Source organism: Rhipicephalus microplus, chromosome 8, assembly GCF_043290135.1.
Source record: "Rhipicephalus microplus isolate Deutch F79 chromosome 8, USDA_Rmic, whole genome shotgun sequence".
Taxonomy (NCBI): Eukaryota; Metazoa; Arthropoda; class Arachnida; order Ixodida; family Ixodidae; genus Rhipicephalus; species Rhipicephalus microplus.
The window spans coordinates 53,581,983-53,605,897 of NC_134707.1; the positions used below are offsets into that span (position 1 = coordinate 53,581,983).

General features: G+C 47.9%; 2 protein-coding genes across 8 annotated transcripts in view; one reads left to right on the plus strand and one right to left on the minus strand.

The window, feature by feature from the left end:
* The window catches only part of LOC119187166 (uncharacterized), a 395,971-nt gene that overhangs the window by 303,473 nt on the left and 68,583 nt on the right, over positions 1-23,915 (minus strand). For 3 of the 6 annotated variants that reach the window (XM_075871836.1, XM_075871839.1, XM_075871835.1), the window contains exon 2: positions 11,509-11,611. The exons of the other annotated variants lie outside the window; for them this stretch is intronic. In XM_075871836.1, coding sequence (XP_075727951.1) covers positions 11,509-11,611 — 103 coding nt within the window. The remainder of the gene's footprint in view (positions 1-11,508; positions 11,612-23,915) is intronic. 6 annotated transcript variants of the gene reach the window in all.
* Positions 17,652-20,813, plus strand: LOC142769039 (uncharacterized). 2 transcript variants are annotated; one of them, XM_075871847.1, is made up of 2 exons: positions 17,652-19,486; positions 20,144-20,813. In XM_075871847.1, exon 1 carries the CDS (start codon positions 18,761-18,763, stop codon positions 19,406-19,408), a length of 648 nt encoding a protein of 215 aa, XP_075727962.1. In that variant the 5' UTR covers positions 17,652-18,760; the 3' UTR covers positions 19,409-19,486; positions 20,144-20,813. The 2 variants fall into 2 exon arrangements, with proteins under 2 accessions (XP_075727962.1, XP_075727963.1); XM_075871848.1 differs by having other exon boundaries at positions 17,652-19,475.

Sequence of the window (23,915 nt, forward strand, 5' to 3'; positions counted from 1 at the left end):
TCCTCTTTCATGATCTGCTTTTGCACGGGGGAACAACGATACGGCTTGCTACGGATTGGCTCCTCACAAGTTAGCTCGATATCGTGCTCGATCACCGTCGTGTTTCCGGGACGGTCCGAAAACACGTCATGAAACTCGGAAACAATCCTTCTCAGGTCCTCCTTCTGGACTTCACTTAACCTAGGCTCTAGGTTCAACTGCTCCAAGATTACCTCCGATCCCCCTTCGATTACATCACTAGAATTCAAAATTTCTTCTCCCTCTTCCTCTGCAGCATTCAACAGGAGATTTACGACCGCTTGACGCTGAACGTATGGTTTCATCAAGTTACTGTGGTAAATTTTGTTCGGGCGCCTTCCTAATTTCACTTCATAATTGGTATCAGAAAGCTTCGATATTACTTTGGCAGGCCCTTCCCAATGAACCTCAAGCTTGTTCTTTTTGGACGGCCGCAGCAGCATTACTTGACTACCAACTTCAAATGTGCGCTTCTTCGCCGATTTGTCGTAGTACTCCTTCGACAATACTTGTGCAGCCTTCATGTGGCTTTCCACAAGATCTTTCGTTTTTCCAAGCCTCTGAAGGAGGTCTAGAACATACGCAACTACATTAGGGTCCTCATCGAATCCCTCCCAGGACTCGCGTAGCATTTGCAATGGTGTTCTCAAACTCCTGCCATACACAAGTTCTGCAGGGCTAAAACCAGTGCTCTCATGAGGAGCTGATCTTAGAGCGAACATAGCGGGAGGAATACACGCTTCCCAGTCGCATTTGTGCTCATAGCAGAGAGCTCTCAGTATCCGTTTCAGAACGGAATGCATACGCTCTACCGGATTAGATTGCGGGTGATGGATCGAGCTGTGCACTACTTTTATTCCACATTTATCTATAAAGGTAGAGGTAAGGCAGCTGGTGAAGACACTACCATTGTCGCATTGGATTTCAGAAGGAAATCCGACGCGTGCAAAAATAGATAGCAGCGCATCCACGACATGAGGGGAATTGAGCTCCTTAAGGGGTATCGCTTCCGGAAATTTTGTGGCTACACAGAGAGCCGTCAGGATGTACCGACAACCTTGCCTTGACTCTGGCAATGGCCCGACTATATCAATTACTAGGCGCCGAAAAGGTTCTGTGATAATCGGCACAAGCTTCATGGGTGCCTTCCACTTGTCCGTGGATTTCCCCGCTCTCTGACAAGTGTCGCATGAGCGCACAAAGTCTTCGATATCCTTCCAGCATTTCGGCCAATAAAACTGAAGGGAAACTCTAGCCTTGCTCTTTTTTATGCCGAGATGCCCTGCCCATGCGTTTTCATGCGCCAGTTCCAATAGTTGGCGACGATACTTTTGTGGCACTAAGAGCTGCTCATACTTGCGACCTTGCGCATTTGTGTAGCTCCGATACAAAAGCCCCGCTTTCTCAAAAAAAGAAACATTCTTTTTCTTTTTTTCTAAGTTTACGCTTTCCATTAGCGCTTTAATCGAGAGGTCCTCACGCTGCTCTCGAATGAGCGTTTCTCGATCAACCCTCGACAGCTCACTCCAACTTTCCGCTACAGGCGAGAGCGTTGCAGCCCTCTCCCTCTGATCCAATGGCACCATGTCGTCTCCCCTTTCCACGGGAACCGCGCTGGTCGGTCCGGCGACGGGCCGCTCGCGCGACTGCTCACATGACTCACGCGGAGAGTTTCCTCTCTGAGGTTCCGTCGACCCGCCGACAAGGTCACTTGAGACCTCACCGCTTTGAACAAGGTCAAGCTCTTGCGAGAGCTTCCGCGCTTGCGATCGCGTGAGGGCCATGTACGCTAAGTTGGGGAAGAACGATTTACCCTGCTCTTTGAGAAGCTGCTCTGAGTTGTTGGAGAAGAGATAAGGAAAACGATCGGGAAGCGCGGCAGACACAGCCGCTTCGGTGCGAAGCTTACCGAACGGGCCTTCAATGACAACCGTGGCGATTGGTAAGCAAGCACTCTGCTCCTCGGCGACTTGCCTGATCCACGCGCATTCTCCTGTAAAGTCGTCTGGAGACACCAATGAAGGATGGACAACATCCATGGTTGCCGCGGAGTCTCTAAGTGCTCGACACGCTTTCCCATTCACACTAATTTCTTGGATATACGGCTCCAACAACCGCATGTTCTTTTCCGATTCTCTAATTGTTGCAAAAGCAAACTTTTGCTTACAGTTTATCGCGATGTGCCCTTCCTTTTTGCAGTTGTAGCAGATTAGTGGCTTCCGTGATTCAAACGCCCGTGGGGTATCAGTGCGTTGTTTAGAAACCTCACTCGATTTTTCCGCTTCTGTTTTCCCTTCCTCTACAGTGTCCTTCGTAAGAGACGGGTCCTTTTTGAAATTACGGTGCGGAGCGGGTTTCCGTTGATCAGGTTTCTTTGAAAAGCCCTCCTTTCTTTCATCCTTTTCAACGCGCACTGCCCTGCTATGCAACTTTCGGCGAGTATAATACTCCTCAGCTAACTCAGCTGCCTTGTTTAGCTGTACTTCACCAAGTTTGTCCTGCAGCCAAAGTTTGACATCCTCCTCGATGCAGCGGTAGAATTGCTCCAATGCAACGCATTCCACCACTTTATCGCGGTCGTCATAAACACCTTCGCCCTTGAGCCATTCAATCAAATCGGCTTTAAGACGAAACGCGAAGTCAACGTGTGACTCATTCCCCTTTTTAGCATACCGGAACCTTTGCCTGAAAGCCTCGGGTGACAACTTATAACGTCTCAAGAGCACTTCCTTAACCTCGTCATAGCTCTCAAACGCTTCCCTCGACAAGCAAGTTATCGCGTCGGACACTTCGCCGGGAAGAAGAGCTAGCAGGTTCCGCGCCCAAAGAGACCGCTCCAAAGCGTTTCGCTCACAGACGTGTTCAAACTTGACGAGATACTTCGCCATGTCCTCGCCTACTACGAACGGTGGCAGTTGGTCACGAATTCTAAAACCGCTGACCTGAATCGTCGGAGAAGCTACGCTAGGCGCCTGCGAACACTGTAGCATTGCCAATTCTATTCGTTTCAACTCCAGGCGCTCCTGTCTCTCGGCTTCTTCGCGGCGTTCTCGCCTTTCAGCTTCTTCACGTTCGCGAACTTCTCGCCTTTCAGCCTCCTCGCGGCGTGCTTTGATCTCCACCCAGGCCTCATCGACTTCCTCAGCCGACACTCCCTCATCCTTCATGATCTCAAGGATCGCTTGTTTTCGTTTCGCACGGCCCAAAGTAATGCCGAGTTCCTCACAAATTTCGATGAGTTCCTTCACTTTAAGGTTCTCCATCGTTCACACTAGCCTCTTGCTGTTTGCCCCTGTTAACAATTTACTTGCCGTACCCACTATAAGTCAACTAGCAAGACGCGCAAGCAATTTTTCACTCTCCCGTGTTTACCCCCTCCGCATTAACTTTGGTTTCAAAGCACTTCGACTTTGCTTGAAACGATCAAAGCTCACTCTAATGCTTCACCCAGCCCTTCTCTAAACTACTACACCTGAGCTCTAGCAGCCTGGTGAACTGAGGGGAAAACATCAGGCACTCACCGCATCGATGTCACTGACGCCGGCCGATCCCACCGCTGCCACCACTGTTGCGTAGCGTATGTTTATCAGCTCGCGACTGCTTCTGCGCAGAGCTGATAAGACGAGCGGACGAGACGACGGTGAGTTAAACAAGGTTTATGTACAGCATATATACAGAGGCGTTACAATTTCGGCACTGGGGCCGACAGAGACTCGAAGAGCCGCGCTCTCCTCTCTAACACATAGGTCAGCCTTTCGCCTAAGACCGCTGATCGCGACACGCCGCAGGGCTTCTTTTATTTGCACCGGGTCCAACCAAAATGTCCAATCAGAAACGCCGCTGGTCGTCAGGGCAGATTCCGCCAATGGGGGCCGCCGCGCCATGCGTCAGACCACCAGACACGCGGCCGCCGGCTCGCTGTCACGTGCGCCGCTGACTCACTGCACATGGGCCAGAGGGGCGCCGCGCGTGTTCACGCCGTCGAGGTGATCGCGCCAGGCGGACTGGCCTTGACCCAGATTGCCTTTTTCAGAGGCACGGACGTTTGACGAGGACTCGCTGGCATAACAGTATGCCCGTGTAACTATACACCACTTATCCTCTGGGATGCAAACTACGTCCGTCTCCTCCGATGCTGGGGACAAACACACAATGTGAAACGAACCCGCTTTGCAAACCGGCTTGGAATGTTTGTGGTTTAGAGACAAGTCGCCGCTGCAGGGTGCAAACGCACAATGAGATTAAGCGACCCCGTCCTGCCTCGGCTGCCGGGCGCGAGCTCAGTGGGAGTAGGCGACACGCTCTGTTCTGGCGATCGGCTCAAATTCGCAGCGATGCACGACCCGAGCACAAGGTAAGCGGAGAAAGTCAAAGGCCGCTTGCTACCTGCGGGGGCAATTACGTTCCGCGCGCAATCATTCAATTTCCGGCTTTGGAGGTTCGTCTCGGCTCGCTGGGTGTGGGAAAGGGCATGAATGTACCGGGTCTACAATGCCGATATCTCCCGAGCGTTAGAATTCCTGAGCGCGTGGGAGGTGGAGAGAGAGAGACATGATGGGAAAGAGTACCAAAACGCCTGTTTAAACTGTAGAAGCGCTGCTGTCGAGAGTAAGGTCAGCCCAGTAGGGAGTGACTTAATCTTAGTGGAAACAGATTGGATGAGAGAATGTTGAGGCGGACCAGCAGTGGCCCCCTCCCCTTTTTTTTTGTTACCGCAAGACGCTTAAGACTGGAGGGAATCCGTTTCTCTTCAGTCGAGGCTGCAATCACTTAACTGGTAGATCAGTACGACTCCGTACGATGCAACTTTTGTCTGGGCCGTAACCACTGGGTGGTCGAACAGTGAGACTAAGTACGTTGTATGTAGTAACAGTGTTCTAGGCTCTAACTTAAGAAAAGTTAAGTAGAAGAGTAAGACGCTGTTGATGTCTGTGTTATCATGAGTGTGCTTCGGCAAGATGTACATATGACTGTAAATATTTCGCTGTAATATACCTTCAAGTTTTCATTACCTCCAACCTGCCTCCTGCTTCATCGACGCCGATCATCTCCTTGACGGGACTTCAATCCACATCAAGGAGATCAACGAACGAAAAGGAAAACTTAACTGCTCATTTTGCATTGATTACCACACTAACAAGCTGTAGACCTCCGTTTGGCCACACACATGCAATACAAGGCACGGCGAGGTTTTAAACTCGTTATTACTCAGAATTATTCAATATTACGACTAGCGAAACTCCCCATAGCCTCCATGAATGAAACTGGGCTCACGCCATTGGTCGCGATGGCCGGTGTGTACAGATCTTTGCGTCACCTGGTGAATAAAAACTAAGTAATAAACGGAATGTTTTGTGTGTCTCCCAGATTACATGACAGTTTAATAACCCCTGTAGCATCCGTCAATGGCGTGTTTGGGTTTTGTAACGCTATTTTGCAACTAGTATGATTGACTAACTCTGTTATAAGAGGCAGCCTCTCTAAACTGGCTTCCAATTTTGTGGTTGTTATGTCAGTAGAACTCATTTTGTACCCCCACCAATCGCTTTATTGTACGGCAAAAGCCTTGATACAACATTAACGGCGAAATTTCGCCGCCAGCGCGAACGCGGTTGAAACACACGAGTGACCACGGGGTCACGGCACAAACGGCCCAAATTTCCAACGTGACGTAACCAGATGAGATAATCACACGACGCCATTTCTTGGTAGAAGGTAGACGATCCCGGAGGCCATGCAAAACTATATGAATGAAGAAATCTTTCGCAGGCAGTGAGATGAATACATCGAATGGGAGACTTCTATATCCTGCGAGTCGTTTTAACATTGATGTGTGGTTTTACGTCTTAAAACTTATATATGATTATGAGAGACGCCGTAGTGAAAGGTTCTGGAAATTTCGACCATCTGGTTTTTCTTCACGTGCGCCGACTGCGCACAGTACACGGGCCTCAAGCATGTCACCTAGAAATGCGACCGCGGGAGCCGGAACTGACCCCGCGGCCTACAATCAGCAGCCGAGCAACCTAGTCACTCATCACCGAGGTGGACGTCTTCGGATAGTTTTAGGCGATTGCATCAACAGGCTTTTTCCCCACCCACCGTTGTCGCTTAGCGAATTTCGTGTTTTGTAATAATGTCGCCGGTTAGATTTTATCCCACACGGCATCAGATAGGTAATGGGGGCGACTACCCGATACATTTTGTCGTATCTGGCCGCTAAAATGGTGCTCAATTTAGATGAGAATGCAACAACAATCTACTCGATCATCACTTCACTTTTGATTCAATCAAAACCTTCTATCAAACATTTTTTGTGCGAAATGCATTATACGAATATCAGACACTCAGTACAGCGGAATCATAGTGTAATTTTAGATTATCTCTAACGGCCCGAAATTCTTTCACGTGCACCTAAGTCTGGCCGCTGAAGTTGAGCCCCATTTCGCAACCGTAACGGCCGTTGCTCTAGACAAGGAAAAAAACAAGAAAAAAGAAATAAAAAGATCCCAAGCAGTCACGCGGGTTTCGAAAATGCAAACCAACAATGCAGTTAGTCCATAAAGCCTTTTTACCAGCTTCCTGTGGTGTATTTTTTGCACGGGGCACGAGTCATCGCAGATACGTATACGAGTTGTGCCAAAATAAAAGTTTACATTTTTTCTGTGGTTGCGGTGCGCAGAACGAGGGAGGCTTTCAACATGTCCAAGAACTTGTCGGGTGTTGCTACTCATGCACTAGTTTAATAAGTGTAGATAACTTCTGTGAGCCCAGAGCATGCAAATCATACATGAGAGCGTAGTTCCAATGGCAGCTATTTTGCAAAAGCACACCAGTGTAAAGAATGACTTCGAAACGTAAGTGACGAATCATAAATGATAAAGTAGTTTTTCTTTATTTTTCAGTCTATATATGAAACAGGAACTAGCACTCTTGACATAAATAGCTGGGCATACAATCGTTTCCCACATTCTCAAGTTTTAATCACTAGTGCAAGCGACCATGTCATAAATATGTGTGAAATATATGTTTGAGACGGCTGATTCAGTTAGCTATACACGGGCAGACATAATTTCTTGAATCGTGGCTTGCTTTAAAAATATTCGGACGGAGAAAGCAACAGCACCAATTATTATAGTAGTACCCGAATTCGATTCAGATTTCAGTGTGCTGCCCTGATTATCCATAAGCAGGTCTTTATAAAAGTCCGAGCACGTGCGATCTTGCGTCGAAACGATTGCAAAAGCTGTATGCCAGCCACCAAGTATGTGGCAGCTGGGGCCTTATTCTTGACTCGTTCTTCCCGTATTGGCTTTTTACTGTGACATCCAGCGGCCTCTTTCAGACGTTGTCTACGCTCTTGAAAAGTCTCGTTCGTGTGCGTACTGGTGGAATGTAACCTCGTAGAAATCGCAAGTGAGGCGTTTGGTGCAGCACGCCTATGTCTTCTTGGTACATGCAAAACTCGAAAGAAATTTGTCATTCTTTCTTTATGTCACGAGGCGTTATCTAGAGATGGGCAGACAAAACAAAAGGTAACAATAATAAGCACCTTACGGATATACACTGACACTCAACTTCCAATGTGAGTTAGAGGCGGTCGCTTATGAAGATTGAAAGACGAGCTTGTCAACGCAAGTACTAACCCTATAGCGGTGGTCTAGTTGTTACAGCACTCGACATGCTAATCCTGAGGTCGTAGAATCGAACACCGTCTTCTACAGCTGCATTTTCAATGAAGACGAATATGTTTGGGGCCCGTATACTAACATTATGTAGCACGTTGAAGAACTCGAGGTGGTTGAAATTTTCGAAGACCTCGTCTCTCATAATGATATTATTGTATTGGGTTGTTAATCTCCAGATAACATTAAAGCAAGTACGAACATTCAACGAATTGCAGTTCCAAGCAAAAGAAGTATATACATATAGCTGCAAAAACTGCATTGCTGCTCTGAATAAAAACAGAACGATCAAAAATCCTACCCTAGTAGTACGTTGTTAGGGTACAGACGTTATATACCCTATTGAAAGGTGTCAGTGGACGTTCTTGTATAGCAAATAATTGTAGAAAGTGTCACGTTACCCAACTGGCGCGACCTGCGAGTTAACTGTGTCCTTTTTGCCTTCGCGTCAGGCACGTGGCGTTAAGAAAAAGTGTTTAACAATCTGGGCACTAGACACTCTACTATGGGAGGGCATAACGCCGTCCCGTGAAAGAACTTCCACGAAATGGACGTGGCTTTGTAAAAAAAATGGTGATCGCAGGATGTTTTCTTCGACTTTGCAAAAGCGAAGGAGCTAGGTGATACAGAGGCCAAGGAAAAGGGCATCGTGTGTTGCCTTGTCACCCTAGTAATTTTTCTGCGCGAAAATAAAATACCAATAACGTGCAGGCACATAGCACATGTAACAGAGCGCAATGCTATAAAGGAAAAAGGCAGAGACAATGCATAAAGAGCACTCACTCTCAGCTGTTTATTGTTTTTACGATACTACGTATGGATACATCTTTCCAGCGGGTTGCAAAGAGAAATAAAGGGACAAAAGAGAAAGTCGAACGAATGCACAGCGTAATATTGGCACAGTCCCAACCACAATGACTCTAAAACTTGAGTTCATCTTCTGTCAATTCGAGTGATCGGATGCTGAGAAAAAGTCCTCTCCCAGTAGCGACAAACACGAGTCCCTCCCTTAATTTATGACCTATGCTTTATGACTGGAAATTTTCACATTTCACTGTTGAACTCAGCACGCCCGTTCACATATGCGTCCGCGCACTTCTGCATCTAGAGGAGTGTATGCACATCAATTTTATCAGTCGCAATCTAAGTGCCGTGATAGCTTTGAACTTCTCATGAAAACAGAAATGGGACGATCATTCTGCAGATATGCACTTCGGGTGAAAACTACAAACTAGCAATGCAATTTGTGGCAGTTGAAAATGTAAAGGCCTGCGAATATCAATTGATTTATATGTTGGGTTCAACATACCAAAACCGCCATATCAGTACGAGAGATGCCGTAGTGGAGGACTCCGGAAATTTCTACCACCTGGTGTTCTTTAAAGTGCACCCTAATCAGAGAACATGGGCCTACAACATTTCCGCCTCCGTCGGAAGTGCAGCCGCCGCAGCCGGGATTCGATCCCGCCACCTTCGGGTCAGCAGCCCGAGTACCTTAGTCACTAGACCACCGCGGCAAGGTGTGAATATCAAGAAGAGCAGTTTCTGGCCAAACACTGCTGTAGACGTTAGATATCGCATAGGTGGTGGTACAGGCAGATGGGCACGCGCTAGCGTGATCCACAAACGGTTGTTGTTTGGCTGCACATTAGTGGTTTTAACGTAATCGCGCGACCTTTAGACCAAGGCTACACAACAGCATCACGTCCCGAAATGCTCTTTGATGAGAGCGTGGTATCACGCAAGCTTAACCCACTATTTTTTGCTGTTGCCAAAGCTTCAATTCCGCCCGTCTGAGGAAGCTGCTCAAACAAACCATGTGCCAAACGAGAGCTTTAACGAGAGCTTATTTCCCTGAAATCTTGTAATCGCCCGTATAGATAAGTGCCCGCGAAGAATAAACTTGATCGCAACGAATGCGAAGATCAAAATAGAAATAAAGTGTATACATTTCGTCGTAGAGGCGATTGTTGCAGCATGCAACAGGCAAAGAGAGTGAGAGGAATGCGTAATATTCATATTCGATCTTTGAAATGTGTCGTTGGGTCCTCGGGACATTAGAAAGATTGGCGATCACGCAACTACCGCGCTGAACTGTATTAGCCCTGCACGGAAACACTTTTATCACACGATGCCCAGTCCTGTTCATTGAGGCATTTAATCATGCTTCAAGAGCTTCGCATAACTTGCGTATGCCACGTTAGCTACCTGAAAATCCTGATACTATCCCTGATACGCACGAATGAGTATGAAGAAAGCATGCCACTATACAAATTTATGCGTTCAAATTACCCGACACCTACTGCTACGCTATCACACTCTTTTCTTGACGATGGCGTTCAAAGCTGTACTTTGCTGTCGGCCCTGGCAGTTGCGATAGTGGAAATACAGTCACAACCGCAAATCATTACGGTGTAGGTGCAAAGGCTTCCCAGTTATACAAACTTAACAACCGCACTAAGGAAATCGCCATACTTCTTCACCTTGGCCATTCCTGATGAATACAAAAACTATAAATTTTGTCATGAGGATTTTCGTCCCAACAGGAAGCAATGTTATCCCTGGGAATGACCGAGTTGAAGACCCACATTCAATACTTAGGCCTATATATTCTAAGTTTCTGTATAAGTGTGTCTAGATATAAGGACACCAGCGTTATGTTCAGTTTGGCTCTGCCGCAATGCCACCACGTGGCTGAGAATCCTACCTTGTTACGCAACATTGCGGCAAACAAGTGACAATGAACGATAGAAGGGTAATAATGAGCTTCGCGTAGACAAAAGATGGATAAAATGTGGGCTTAACTTACGTAAACATTCGAAATTAAATGATATGTGGGGTTTAACGTCCCAAAACCACTATATGATTATGAGAGACGCCGTAGTGGAGGGCTCCGGAAATTTAGACCACCTGGGGTTCTTTAACGTGCACCCAAATCTGAGCACACGGGCCTACAACATTTCCGCCTCCATCGGAAATGCAGCCGCCGCAGCCGGGATTCGAACCCGCGCCCTGCGGGTCAGCAGCCGAGTACCTTAGCCACTAGACCATCGCGGCGGGGCATTCGAAATTAAATCAACCCCTAGGCAACCTTCCGACGTTATTCGAGTAGAAAAACTTGGCGATTCTCACCTAGGCTGTGCGTAGCCAAACTGCGATGACCCGCTGGCTCCTACAGCTAGAAACGCCATATGACATGAGCCAAAAAGTTTGCGTTGTAATCTGTAACAACTCGACCCGCCAAAAAAGCGCCGACCAGGTTGGTGCGGTCTCCAAACAGCAGTTCCAAGCTTTCGCCCCACAGGGCAGTGAACAAGGCAGCCGTAACAGTGATCAGTTCGTCGCATGTCATGGCCCGTACGGCTGCGAATCGCTGACCGCACCACAGCACCAAGAACATCGCTCCGCCTTTCTCAGAGCCGGGATCCGCGTAGTCGTTTATCACGCAGACATAGTGCGTGTCGCTGTCCCTCAAGGCTCCGACTTGATGATTGATATGTGGGGTTTCATGCCCCAAAACCACCATATGATTATGAGAGACGCCGTAGGGGAGGGCTCCGGAAATTTCGACCACCTGGGGTTCTTTAACGTGCACGCAAATCTGAGCACACGGGCCTACAACGTTTCCGCATCCATCAGAAATGCAGCCGGGATCGAAACCCGCGACCTGCGGGTCAGCAGCCGAGTACCGTATCCGCTAGACCAACGCGGCGGGGCGTCCCTCAAGGCACCGAACGTCGTCTGAAGAGGAAGGCATTGCAGTGCGTTTACCAAAAAACCCAACAACAACATCGGGGTCACTCACCTGCGCGGAGGCTCCAAAGTGAAGCAGCATCCATAGGCCCATAGGTCCAGTCTGCACGAGCCAACAGTGAAGCCAGGCGAAGTGCTCCATGAAGACAGGGACGCTGAGAGAAGTCAGCAGTGCGAGAATCATTCGCTGGTAGGCCATTGGCGGTGGTAACGCGCGGAGTTGCGGCAGCCATGACACGTTGTGACGGTCGAGGATCTCTAGATCCCGCGTGGACATTCGGTGCAAGCGGAGCAATAGCTTTTCCACGATGTTGCGTGCCATCCTTGTAAAAGGCGGCACAAGAGTATCAGCATCCTAGGGGTGGACTTGGCTCAGTTATACGCCCAGCGGTAAGGTGAAGCTTAACTACAGCAAGCGGCTTGCGAATGGAAGGCCAACGAATCTTTCATCTGTGGCGGTAATTGTGCAAAACAGTACTGCGATGTCAGCCCACCTAAAACCGGGTTCACGTTCAGCGAGCAACAACTTGAACATTGGCGATATTACCACAGATAACAAAAGAGTTTTAGGGAGCGATATAAAGTGTTATCGTTACGTGGGACTAGCGGGGAGCGTGCTTATTCCAAAGCCTATGAGGAAGTAGCGACGAAGATAAGCAAGAGTGCAAGACAGCTTGCGTTAGCCCTTCTTCGAAGTTATGCATGTCCAGATTACGCGCGTTCATGGCTGTCCACCGTTTATTGAGGGACGGCACGGGCTATATCAAAATGGTGCAAACGTTTCACTAAAAAGCGAATATACCTTGCGTCATGCAAGCAGTGGCAACCAAAGTCTTTCACTACCTCCTGTCCTCATATAACTATAGCACCTTGTTTTCATAAAAATGCTGTGGCTATAAACGCTGCTGTACATGACAGAAGATCAGAAAGCTGCTGTCACTGGGGTTGCCGACAGAACTGCCTCGATATTTTAACTCTACAACTTCTGCGAAGGTCGCTTTACTTTATTATATCTATTTTTAACTCACAACACGTTTAAATAAGTGGTCCAGTGCACGTTGAGTCTTGAAATGAGCATTTTTAGGCGATTTCAGCCTGAAATACGCAGGAATCCTGGATTTAAAGCATCATGACCAAGAGCTGATTGTAAGGCATAAAGGACTAGCAGAATAAAGGTGAATTTTTGATCATCTGGGACATTTAATCGAATATAATTACATCACAATATTCTCTTCGTCTTGTTCTTGTTCACGATTGAAACGCGGTTGGCATGGCCTGTTCATCCGATTGTCTCGATGTTTAATGGGGTATGCGTTATATTATTTAGAAAATAATTAGGTGCTGTGCACTCACGAAGTTGTCTCTGGATAACCTCTTGTAAAAGAGGCGATATTTTTGGCTGTAAAATCCTCATTAACTGAGAAGAAATCGCAATCTATTCACAGCGCCGAGGGCAAATTTTTCGCCCAGAACTGCTGTTCAGTATTGTCTTGAACTCTTTATTACAGCATAAAAAAATTGAATAGTATATATTATTTCGAAGAAAATTAAGTGCTGCGCATTCTCGAAGTTGTCTCTCCAGGGATAAGCTCCTGCAAAAGAGGCGATATTTTAGGGTGTAAAATCCACATTCACTGAGAAGCAATCGCAATCTATTCAAAGCACTGAGGGCGAATTGTTCGCACATGAGTTCTGTTCAGTAATGTCTTAAACTCTTTTTTACAGCATATCAAAATTAAATATTCTGTGGGGTGCTTCTAGAGAATGAGCTTATCTGATAATTACTCAGAAATTCAAACTGAGTATTTACCAGCTTGACATGGTAGTTTTGGGATGTTAAACCCATCATATCCATCATTCAATTATATCATTCACTATTTGCCAGCTGTAAATTTTTCGACCATGCGATTCCTTTTCCCAGCAAGAAATAGGCCATGGATTGTTATTAGAATCGGAGGCAGCGACGATGTCCGGGTAATCAATGATATTTCACACATACGCGAAATACGCGTACACATTGGTTTAAAATTAAAATTACCATTGTTTAGAAGCTTCAGTGGCCATATTCATATCCCGTGGCTTCTGGTTGGCTTGTTGGTTGTCCCTTAGCGACCTGTCGCCGCCCACTCCAAGTAATTGGTCATGAAAACGGGCGGTACTTTATTTTAGAGATAAAATTTTTTTACAATCTGAATGTGTTCAGGAATGGAATCTTCAAAAGAAATTCGCTGGCACAGCCAAGGCTTTCAAAATAATAGTAACAAATCAGATAAATAAAATAATCGTAAAAATAAGGAGCCAGTGGGTTGAAACAGTTGTACGTGAACTTAACAAGCTCAACCAAGCACGCTGTCTGGTTTTTCTCCTGCAATTGGAACCAATCACGCGCTCGCGAAACGAGCTCTCTTTCGTTGTTCCGCACCCACACTTGGCTGTCTCAACGCACAATGCAGCCGACGCACTGGCTAGTGTAAAGGGTCGACGCGTCATCGTTCAGTAGACCACCGGCCTAGCCTGTTCACCCACATAATCTAAAGTACTCTGCAAATAAGCATGCTTGCACTGAAGACATATACTTGTAATACGCAGCAAAATTACTTTACAATGCTAACGTTCGAAGTTTCAGCATAACCATGTGAGTGAGTGAGAAAGGAAAGGCCGGGAGGTTAACCAGATATTGGCATCTGGTTTGCTACCCAGCGCTGGGGGTGGGGAAGTAGGGGCAAGAAAGAGGGGTTAGAGAGAGGGAAAAAACGCACGCGCACTCATAAAAAAACGAAAACACACACTGGAAGGGCGTCCCAGCTACAACCGTTCAGCAAGGCCGGTCAATCGCAAAAAGTTCAGCAGCGCTTTCAGGGCCCTCTTCTGTGAAGTCGCATCCTGACGATACTGCAGAATTTCCTGCTCCGACAGAGGCTGATCATCTAATTTGTTGAGTTCCCTGCGAAGGCATAGTCGCCACCTACTATACGCTAGGCACTCACAAAGAACATGTTGAATGGTTTCCTCCTTGCCACAGTGGCCACAGGCTGCGGTGTCGGCCATCCCAATGCGGAAAGCGTAAGCGTTGGTAAATGCAACGCCCAACCACAGCCTACATAACAAGGTCTGGTCTGCTCGGCGAAGCCTCGACGGGACTTGAAGACTTAGCGTAGGGTCAAGCGAGTACAGTCGGGAATGCTTGAAGTGCGGCTGATTCCATTGCGATGTGGTTTGCCGGCGAGCAAGTCTGCGGAGCTCTCGTGCAGCATCCGTCCTAGAAAGTGGTAGTCGCAGTTTATGATTTTCTGTGTGGGCTGAGCGGGCAGCTTGATCGGCCCGTTCATTGCCGATGATTCCGCAGTGACTGGGTAACCACTGAAATGTAATTTGGTGCCCTTTCTCAGTCAGGTGGTGTATAATTTCTGCTATCTCTAGTACCAGCTGCTCGTGTGGTCCACGGCGTAAGGCTGATAATAGAGACTGCAGTGCCGCCTTCGAGTCGCAGAAAATAGTCCACTTGCGCGTAGGCTGATCAACTACAAATTGCAACGCGGCACGAAGTGCTGCCAATTCTGCTGCCGTTGATGTTGTTGCGTGAGATGTCTTGAATTTAATTGTCGTGGCCAACCTTGGTATCACTACTGCTCCTGTAGAGCTGTCCGGCTGAACCGATCCGTCAGTGTAGATATGTGTGGAGTCTTGATATTTCTCATACAAGAGAAGTAGTGTGAGCTGTTTAAGAGCCGGTGACGACAAATTGGCCTTTTTCTCGACGCCAGGTATGTTAATAATAATTATTGGTTGAGCGAGGCACCATGGCGGAGTCACAGGTCTAGCGGCAGGAGAGAACGAAGTTGGGATTGACTCACCATGTGCGGTCACTGTTTTGCAGTAAGATGTGCATGGTCGGACCACTGGTAGAGAGGCTAGGTGATGTCGAGGGGTTCGAGCAAGGTGTCGTATATGTGTCCTCAGCACTTCCACATTAATGTGGGTCTTGATGAGGTTGTCCCTTGTGATGGCGATAGTCGCCTCTGTTGATGCACTTTGGGGCAAGCCTAAACATATCCGGAGTGCTTGAGCCTGGACACTTTGAAGCATTCGTATGCTTGTTTTACTTGCGTTGGTTAACACAGGTAGGCTGTACCGAAAGAATCCAAGGAAAAGAAACCTGTATAGTCGCAACATAGCAGTTGTGGACATTCCCCAGTTCTTTCCAGCGAAGAACTTGAACAAATGACAGATGCCTGTCAATCGCCTTTTCATGTATGATACATGTGAGCTCCATGAGAGGTCTCTGTCAATTATAACACCTAGGAACTTGTATGATCTGAGGTGACGTATTCCTTCGTTGTTTATCAGAACGCCGTAGTTATGCATTGGTTTGCGCGTAAACGCCACTAGTGCCCATTTCTCAGAGGAAATTTCCAGACCTCGTTGACGGAGGTAAATAGAAACTTGAGTGGCAGCTCTCTGAATTCGTGCTCGCAGCTGTAGACGTGTTACTGCAGACGTCCAAACGCAGATGTCGTCCGCGTACATTGACAATCTGACAGTACTTGGCAGATGCTCATTCAGAGCTATTAGCGTCAGGTTGAATAGTACAGGGCTAAGTATGCCACCCTGGGGAACACCACGGTGGCTGTAGTGTAGCGAAGTGTCACCATCCTCGGTTCTCACGAAAAAGGATCGCTCAGAGAGATAGCTGCGTATCCACTGAAACATCCGACCACCCACTCCTACCTCCTTGAGAGCGGTGAGGACAGCTTCATGTGTGACGTTATCGTACGCCCCTTTAACATCAAGAAATAGACGCTTACGGCCTTTTTCGTGCTGCACGTAGGTGACCAGGTCTATGACGCTATCAATTGATGACCGGCCACGGCGAAATCCCGTCATAGCGTCCGGGTAGATGTTGTGATGCTCCAGGAACCATTCTAGCCGTCCAAGTACCATCCTCTCCATCACTTTGCCCAAGCAACTAGCCAGTGCAATCGGGCGGTATTATGTGAGCACCAATGGTGACTTGCCAGGCTTCAGTAATGGAACCAAACGGCTGGTCTTCCAGTTAACTGGGAGGGTGCCCTCTCGCCACGAGTCGTTGTATATCTCGAGGAGGGCACTCCTCGCACACTCACCAAGGTGACACAGTGCTCTGTATGATATTCCATCAGGCCCGGGTGCTGATGTCTGTCTACACAAAGCCAGTGCTGCTTGAAGCTCATGAATAGAAAAAAATTGGTCCATGGGGTGATCGTGTGATGTCGTGCCACCGCGTGAGAGCGTGGAGATGTTGGGATCTGCGAGTTGACCAGATAAGTTGGCACAGAACTCTTCTGCCACGTCGACCTCCGATCTCTGTTGAGAGAGGGCTAGAGCCTTGAATGGAGACCGCTGAATGGGAGATGACCGGAGCCCTCTTATTGTCCTCCACAAGTGTGATAAAGGCTTGCGAGGATCTAACGAAGCGCAGAAGGCTGCCCAACGTTGTGACTCTAGCTTGTCCATGCGGCGTTGTATCTTCTTCTGAAGACGTCTAGCGATTCGTAAATCGTCGATTGCTTTCGTGCGTCGGTACCTTCGTTCCGCACGCCGTCGGAGAGCCCGAAGTCGTTCTAATTCCACATCAAATTCGGTTACACTCGAAGAGCATGTGAGGGTGCACACTGTGTCTTGCACTGTGGACTTGATCACCTCTTCTAAGTCAAATGAGGTGTTCTCTTGACAGCGTTCTTCCATGAGAAATTCAAACTTGGTCCAGTCTACTCTTTGGATAGTTTCGCGTACCTTGCAAGGTGATAATCCTCTGATCTTGACATATGTGGGAATGTGGTCGCTCCCATGTGTTTCTATGTCCGCAAACCATCCGGCACATCTGACAAGACCTCGAGAAACAAAAGTCAAGTCAAGGCAACTGCTGTATCCAGGGCCACGTAAAAATGTTGGGCTGCCATCATTTAACAAGCACAGCTCGTTGTCTGAAGCAAACGTTATCAGACTTCTACCCTTTGCGCTGATCTTCGGGCTCCCCCATAGCGTATGGTGGGCGTTGAAGTCTCCGATGATCACCCATGGGCCAGGAGTGGATGATAGGATGTGTCCTAGTCTTCTGTGGTCAAATCTACTTGATGGCGACAGGTATGCACCGACAACAGTGACAGTAAGACCCCTTTTCTTCACTGTTAAGCATATATATTGGTTATCGTTGTCAGGTGGTACAGGCCGAATAATGTAGGTCAGGTCAAGGTCCTGCTGTTCAGCATAACCAATTGATGATCGTGCCTATGAGGGTGTTATTACTGCTCATCGTAACACGGTGTACCATCAGTGCTTTCGGAGGTGTCTCTGAAAGTGGGTGACGTTAAGGAATGTCTCACGTGTATTGACTTATATCGACGTTATTGTACACTGTCGTCCTTTATGATAGAGAACACGTGAACGCGTGGCCTGCGCTCTGTGGTGGCTGCCTACAGCACCATCAACCGACAGCAAAAGGAAACACGTTCGCTTTCAACGTCATCTGTTGCCGAAAAAAATAATAACGAGTTATGGCCGGTAGACAAGCGCTGTTAGATTGCACTCTCTTTCTGCTCACGCCTGCAGTGCGTAGTTCACTGCCAACATATCAAACGTTGTTCGCGACCACGGCGCAAGCTGCAGTAATCGCCCGATATCGCTCGCCGCGCGGGCGATCAGGGAAAGTAATCTAGCAGCGCTTGTCTACCAGCCACAACGCGTTATCTTGCTTGGCCATATATGACGCGAAAAGTGAATGTGCTTTCTCCTTTTGTCGATTGATGGTGCTGTAAACAGCCGCCGCAGAGCGCAAGCCACGCGTTTGCGTGTTCCCTGTGTGTTCCCTAGCATAAAGAACGACGGTGTACACACAGCGGCTACCTGACTCCAAAGTGAAATTGTAGATGGCACATCAAGGAACGCTGCTTGCGTTGATCACACTTATCTTGATCTTGAAGAATGTACAAAGCAGCCGCACGCTTCCACTGCAGGTGCATCTACATAACACCTACTTAGTAGGAACATGATTGGCAAGCACAGAGCGCGTAGCGATAAAAATTCTGGTCCCTCCGCTGAATATTTTTGTTGCATCTTTTCAGTGGACCCTTATTCAAGATTAGTCACTCACTCGACGCCAGCGCCACCTCACGTGGAATATTACTCAGACACGTTTCGCAAAGCTACTGTCACACCTGAAAGAAATATCCCATTTCCGTTCAACCAGGAGCTGCCAGTTCAAGGAAGGCAATGCGCTACTAATAGGACGCTCAGCTTCCCCTAGGCGTCTCCGGACTTCCACCAGGATGTCAGTCAATGACGACGACAGAACGCGTGTTCAGGAACAGCTGCTCCTTCATATCGAGCAACTGACAGCGGAGGACGTCCAAAACCTGGCCCAGATTCGAGACATCGACTGGCTGGCGCCACTGAGAAACCTACGGCCGGAAAGGGCCGTCCAGGAAATACGCCACCTCCTGGAAGGCCCTCCCGACATCACGGTGTACCTCAGACGCATCACCTGGTTCTACACTTGGCTCGCGTGGAGGCAGAGGCTGGGCCCGTGGCTCCTCTTTCGCATCGACGTCTCCGCGCAGCACGTCGACTACAATGTGGTTCTGCGGAGGCTGCTGAGAGAGCAGCCGCCCGTCAGTCGGCCCGTTGCGCTCGGAGTGTGGCGCGACCGAGGGGCGTTTTACGCCTGCATGATTGTCAACCGCACGTCTCCTTACCGCCGGCAATTGGTGGTGCTGCCTTTCGTACTTTGGAGCGGCTGGCCTTTCGTGGCCGCGTACGTAGTAACCGGGGACGAAATGCCGACACTACTGACGTGCTTGGCGGTCGCCCTGCGCGGGGCCAGCGTCGAACTTGTAGGAGAACTTCACGTAGACTTGGAATCTGTAGTTCGTGCGGGTTACCAGGACGTCGGCGCCCCAGTGGCACTGTGTATCTAAGCACAAGTATTGCGTCGCGTCCGATTACCGAGCAGGAGGCCGAAGAGCAAGAAAACAGTGTCAACGGGTACGAGCAATGTACGTCACGTAGAGCGTCTTTACCTCAGTCAGCACAGTTAAGACCAACTTCCGATTCTGGCTGTTCCTTCCACGATAAAATTATTCCGATATTCGAGTGAAAAGTTCCTTTCTACGTAATCAAACGCCTTGGTCACCCAACGTTTACGGCCAAGGTGTTTTCCTCGTAAGCGCGAAATCCAGAGTTTGATTGGCGGTCACGGGGAGCCTAAGTGACAAAACATGTTTAGCGTGATCCCGCAGCCCCTATTCGTGCCTTGAGTCTGTTGCTTTGCCGTATAGTAAAAAGAAAAACGTTTAATGCCTCATATTCATGAATGCAGCTTATTGTATCCTGAAACAGGTAATGATCTTTAGCATCCCGCTGAACTTCCTTTAGCGACGTCATTCCTAACGCCAGAAGCTTCCTCGAATGCGCATTCGTGCAACCATCGCCATTTTCGATAGCGGTACTTAGTGAAAATGATGTATATTAGGCACCGCAATTTTACATTTAGGCGAAACAATCTGTAAGCACTGCATTGTTGATTCCAGCTTTATCTTACGATTGTTTTATGTGATTTAGTATGCTTTATATTACAATTGTAATTTCAATGACTGGCTATGAATTCTCCTGTTGACGTTTGTTTTCTTGACGTCATTTCATTGTCTCTGCAGGCGGAGCACCGGGACAGAAAGAACAAGCATACCAAGGGCAGCCTTTGCGTGAGGTTCGCGTGTGCTGTAGGAACACATTGGGGCAATGCACGATAGGTACGCCCGCAATATTTTCCATACGAGAAGACATGCCCTGAGTAAACAATTCGAGATCTGCTATAGACAGAGACTGGTCATCCTAGCTGCTGGACACTTCGAATTTTACATCCCAGGTCGAATATCTGCCAATCCAAGTCAATACGCAGACGGCAAAAACTACGCCAGCTTTCATATGCCACATGTTCCCCGTGGTCTTCGTGGAATGTTTCAATCCAGACAATCGCGTCACCAAGCCTGCAGAGAGTGCGGCGAAGCTCGAGGCATCTTGGGAAATTTTCAAGCGCTATTGAAGCAAGACGAACTTACATGACGGCGGTGTTAATCTTTTTTTCCCCGAGCATTTTACAAGCAAGGAGCGTCTCAAGAACGTTCTCGCGTGCCCTGAGACAGATATGACTAAGCTATCAGCCTAAGCAATTTTTTCACAATTTTCTGTGACGTGTTCCCACGGACTGATGATGGAAATGTGACAGCATCGGACAAAACTTCTTCAGCGATCAGTGCATCACAGCGCCCACACATCCTTTCACCTATTCACTAACAAACAAAAACAATAAAAGCTTTGGTACAATCGCGTTTTCGCGTTGGTTTTTCACCTGCGCATCGTTTGCAGCTTGCCCGCATTTCTATGTTACTGCAATCTGTTTTTTTTGTATTTAGCTACAGCAAGCCATTTCCCCCGGTTAGACATTTAGTAGGTCCGAAAATTTTCATATCGGTGTTCCCTGCGACGCGCTGGGATGAACCCGGTTCTAGTTCATGAAGCAATTCTACTGATGATACTGTCCTTGACGCTCCTAATTTTTAAAAGCACCCCAAAACCTTTACCAATTGGTCACACCACTTCAATAGTGGCTGTTTTAGCTCTTCTAAGTCTACTAATTCCTAACGAAAATAGTCTTACTCTGTGTTCTCCAAGCACCTATGTTAAAAGGTCTCATTAAAGGAACAGTGACACCAACTTTACGAATGTCGAGTTCTTTATGTCAACGTGTAGTTATGAATCCAGATGGAATTATTCGCTACTAATAATGCTACAGAGGGACAAAATGATACATGCAACATTCATTAATATCAGTACCGAATTCAATTCAAGACGGCTGCAAAGCCCGCCCATTTTCAGAGCTGCCTATATTTCCAAGTGGTAACCTCCTGCAGTCCCATTCCATCTGATCACGTGGCGACACGAAATTGTGACGCGATCTTCAGTTGTCATTTTATCTGCTTGTTGTGCATATGTATAGGCATGTCTTCGTCGCCACCGTCGACAGTGGCTGTGTTCCAATTCTTAGACAGCACGTAGACAGTCTACGAAGAATGCTTAGAAGACAGCATCGAGCCCATGCTGTCCGAGAAATGAAACACATTTAGACTGCTTTTACGCGACAATGCGCCACCTCGCGTCGAGAGGAAAAAGCTAAGATAAACAAACGTTACAGTTGTATTTTCTGGCTTATTTCCCGTTCAAATCAAAAACAAGTAAACGTTACTCACAATGAGCTTCTGGAGAAGCGTCTGCTTGTGTGCAGACGACCATTCCGGCGAAATTCGGTCTATCTCAACGATTCGCTAAGTCGCCATCTTGTTCAGACAGCAAAGTAGCCTGCATTGTATTTGTCTACGATGCGGTCTTCTCAGAGCTGTCTATTTTGCCGGCTACGGGAAAATCGGAATGGGACTTAAGATGGCCACCGTCCATTTAGCCGTCTATTTAGCCGTCTACGGTGGGTATTGGAACACATCAATAGTCTACAAGCAAGCAACGATAAAAAACACTGAACAATATGGAATCGCATGCAGTTATTGACGGCGTGGTAAATCATTTTTGCGTTTGATCCTCATCTGATTAGTGACTCTCAAATCAACGGCCGACCGAGCAACGACGAGAAAGCTGGAGACACACGTCTGGGTCACGCTGGCTGGTATATAAAACACTGAAACGCTGCGTGTGTGTTACTTGCTCGCGATGACCGCAGCTTAAAATGGTCAAAATTGCGATCACCACTCCACGACGAATCAACCGAAGCGGCACAACGAAAACGCCAGATTCACACGTACGCGCTGCACGAAACAAAGCAAGCGATGCCGTCGCTATAGGCCGCCAGGCGTCACCACCAGACGTTGCCACGTATAGGCACCACGATCAAGCACGATGACAACACCGAAATTGTCGACGTCAACGCTGCTCGCTGATTGTCACTCGGTTCATGTGGCGTGGTCTAGGAATTCACTGAACACATACAAATATTGTCGATGTTTCATGGCCAGGAACCTTGGACGCTCTTTGCGCTCGAAATAAAATAAGTTCTCCGCCACGGACGCGATTCGTACTTCTCTTGAAATAGCTCGTGCATACCAAGCAATCGAATGAATGTAACATTACGAGCTTTAAATTTGGTGCCATACCAAATTCAATGACATTATACAACAATATAGACTTCAACGACGGGAATACTCCCCGCCTCACCCCAAGCTCAACTGGGCCCAGTCCGTTCAATGGCGGCAATTACAAGCAGGCGCTTACACGAATCCCGTAATTATGAAACACATTTACCCCGAATTGTATATGACCAATTCGTGCAAGTATTCTAGCAATAGGGTGACATTAGCGCATATTCTCTGGAAATTTTCAGCACTAATTGGCAAAACGAGAGACGCGGCCTCTAATGAGGACCTACGGGAGCGTTGGCGGACCGCGCTGCTCAGTTCAGGATTAAATAATCAACTCTGGGCGAACCAGAAGGCCAAAGAAGCTGCTGAGAAACATGGGCTGTGTTCCAATACTCACCGTAGACGGCTAAATAGGCTAAATAGACAGCTAAATGGACGGCGGTCATCTTAAGTCCCGTTCCAATTCTCACGTAGCCGGCAAAGTAGACAGCTCCGAAAAGACCGCATCGTAGACAAATACGATGCAGGCTACTTTGCTATCTAAACAAGATGGCGGCTCAGCGTATCGTTCAGATAGATCAAATCTCGCCGGAATGGTCGTCTGCACACAAACAGACGCTTTCCCAGGCGTTCAATGGGAGTAACGTTTACTTGGTTTTGGATTTCAACACGAAATAAGCCAGAAAATACAACTGTTACGTTTGTTTATTTTAGCCTTTTCTTCTCGACGCGAGGTGGCGCTTTGTCGCGTAAAAGCAGTCTAAATGTATTCCATTTCTAGGACAGCATGGGCTCGAAGCAGTCTTCTAAGCAGTCTTCGTAGACTGTCTACGTGCTGTCTAAGAATTGGAACACACCAATAGTCTCTCAACCAGCTCCGAGGTGGGAACCCAGCCCGGTAACCTGCACGAAGTGAATAAAGTTGTTCACTCATGTCACAGAACGAGCGCTAAAAAGAGAGCGCGCCGCCAAATCCTTGCGACAACGGGCGGTAGAAACGCCGCGAGGTAAAAAGAAAAAAAAAGAAAGCAAACATCCAAGGCTCCCGGGCGCGCGCTCTCCCCGCAGAAGCACGGCTTCGCAGACGAACCTCCTCACCCCACAGCGGCGGCCGGGCAAGCGCTAGAAATTTCCAGAACGAAGGAGGCGTGGCTACGCCGAGCTGAGTCACCCGACGCTGAGGGCTGACAAACCGTCTCGCCTCTCTCCAGCCTTCGCCGCGTATCGCGCCGACGAAATGACCAGAAATTTCTGGAAGGTGGCGCGGAAGGTATTTAATCGA

Coding starts and splice junctions, on each gene's coding strand:
- LOC142769039 (XM_075871847.1), top strand. CDS start 18,761: ATGTCAGTCAATGACGACGACAGAACGCGTGTTCAGGAACAGCTGCTC.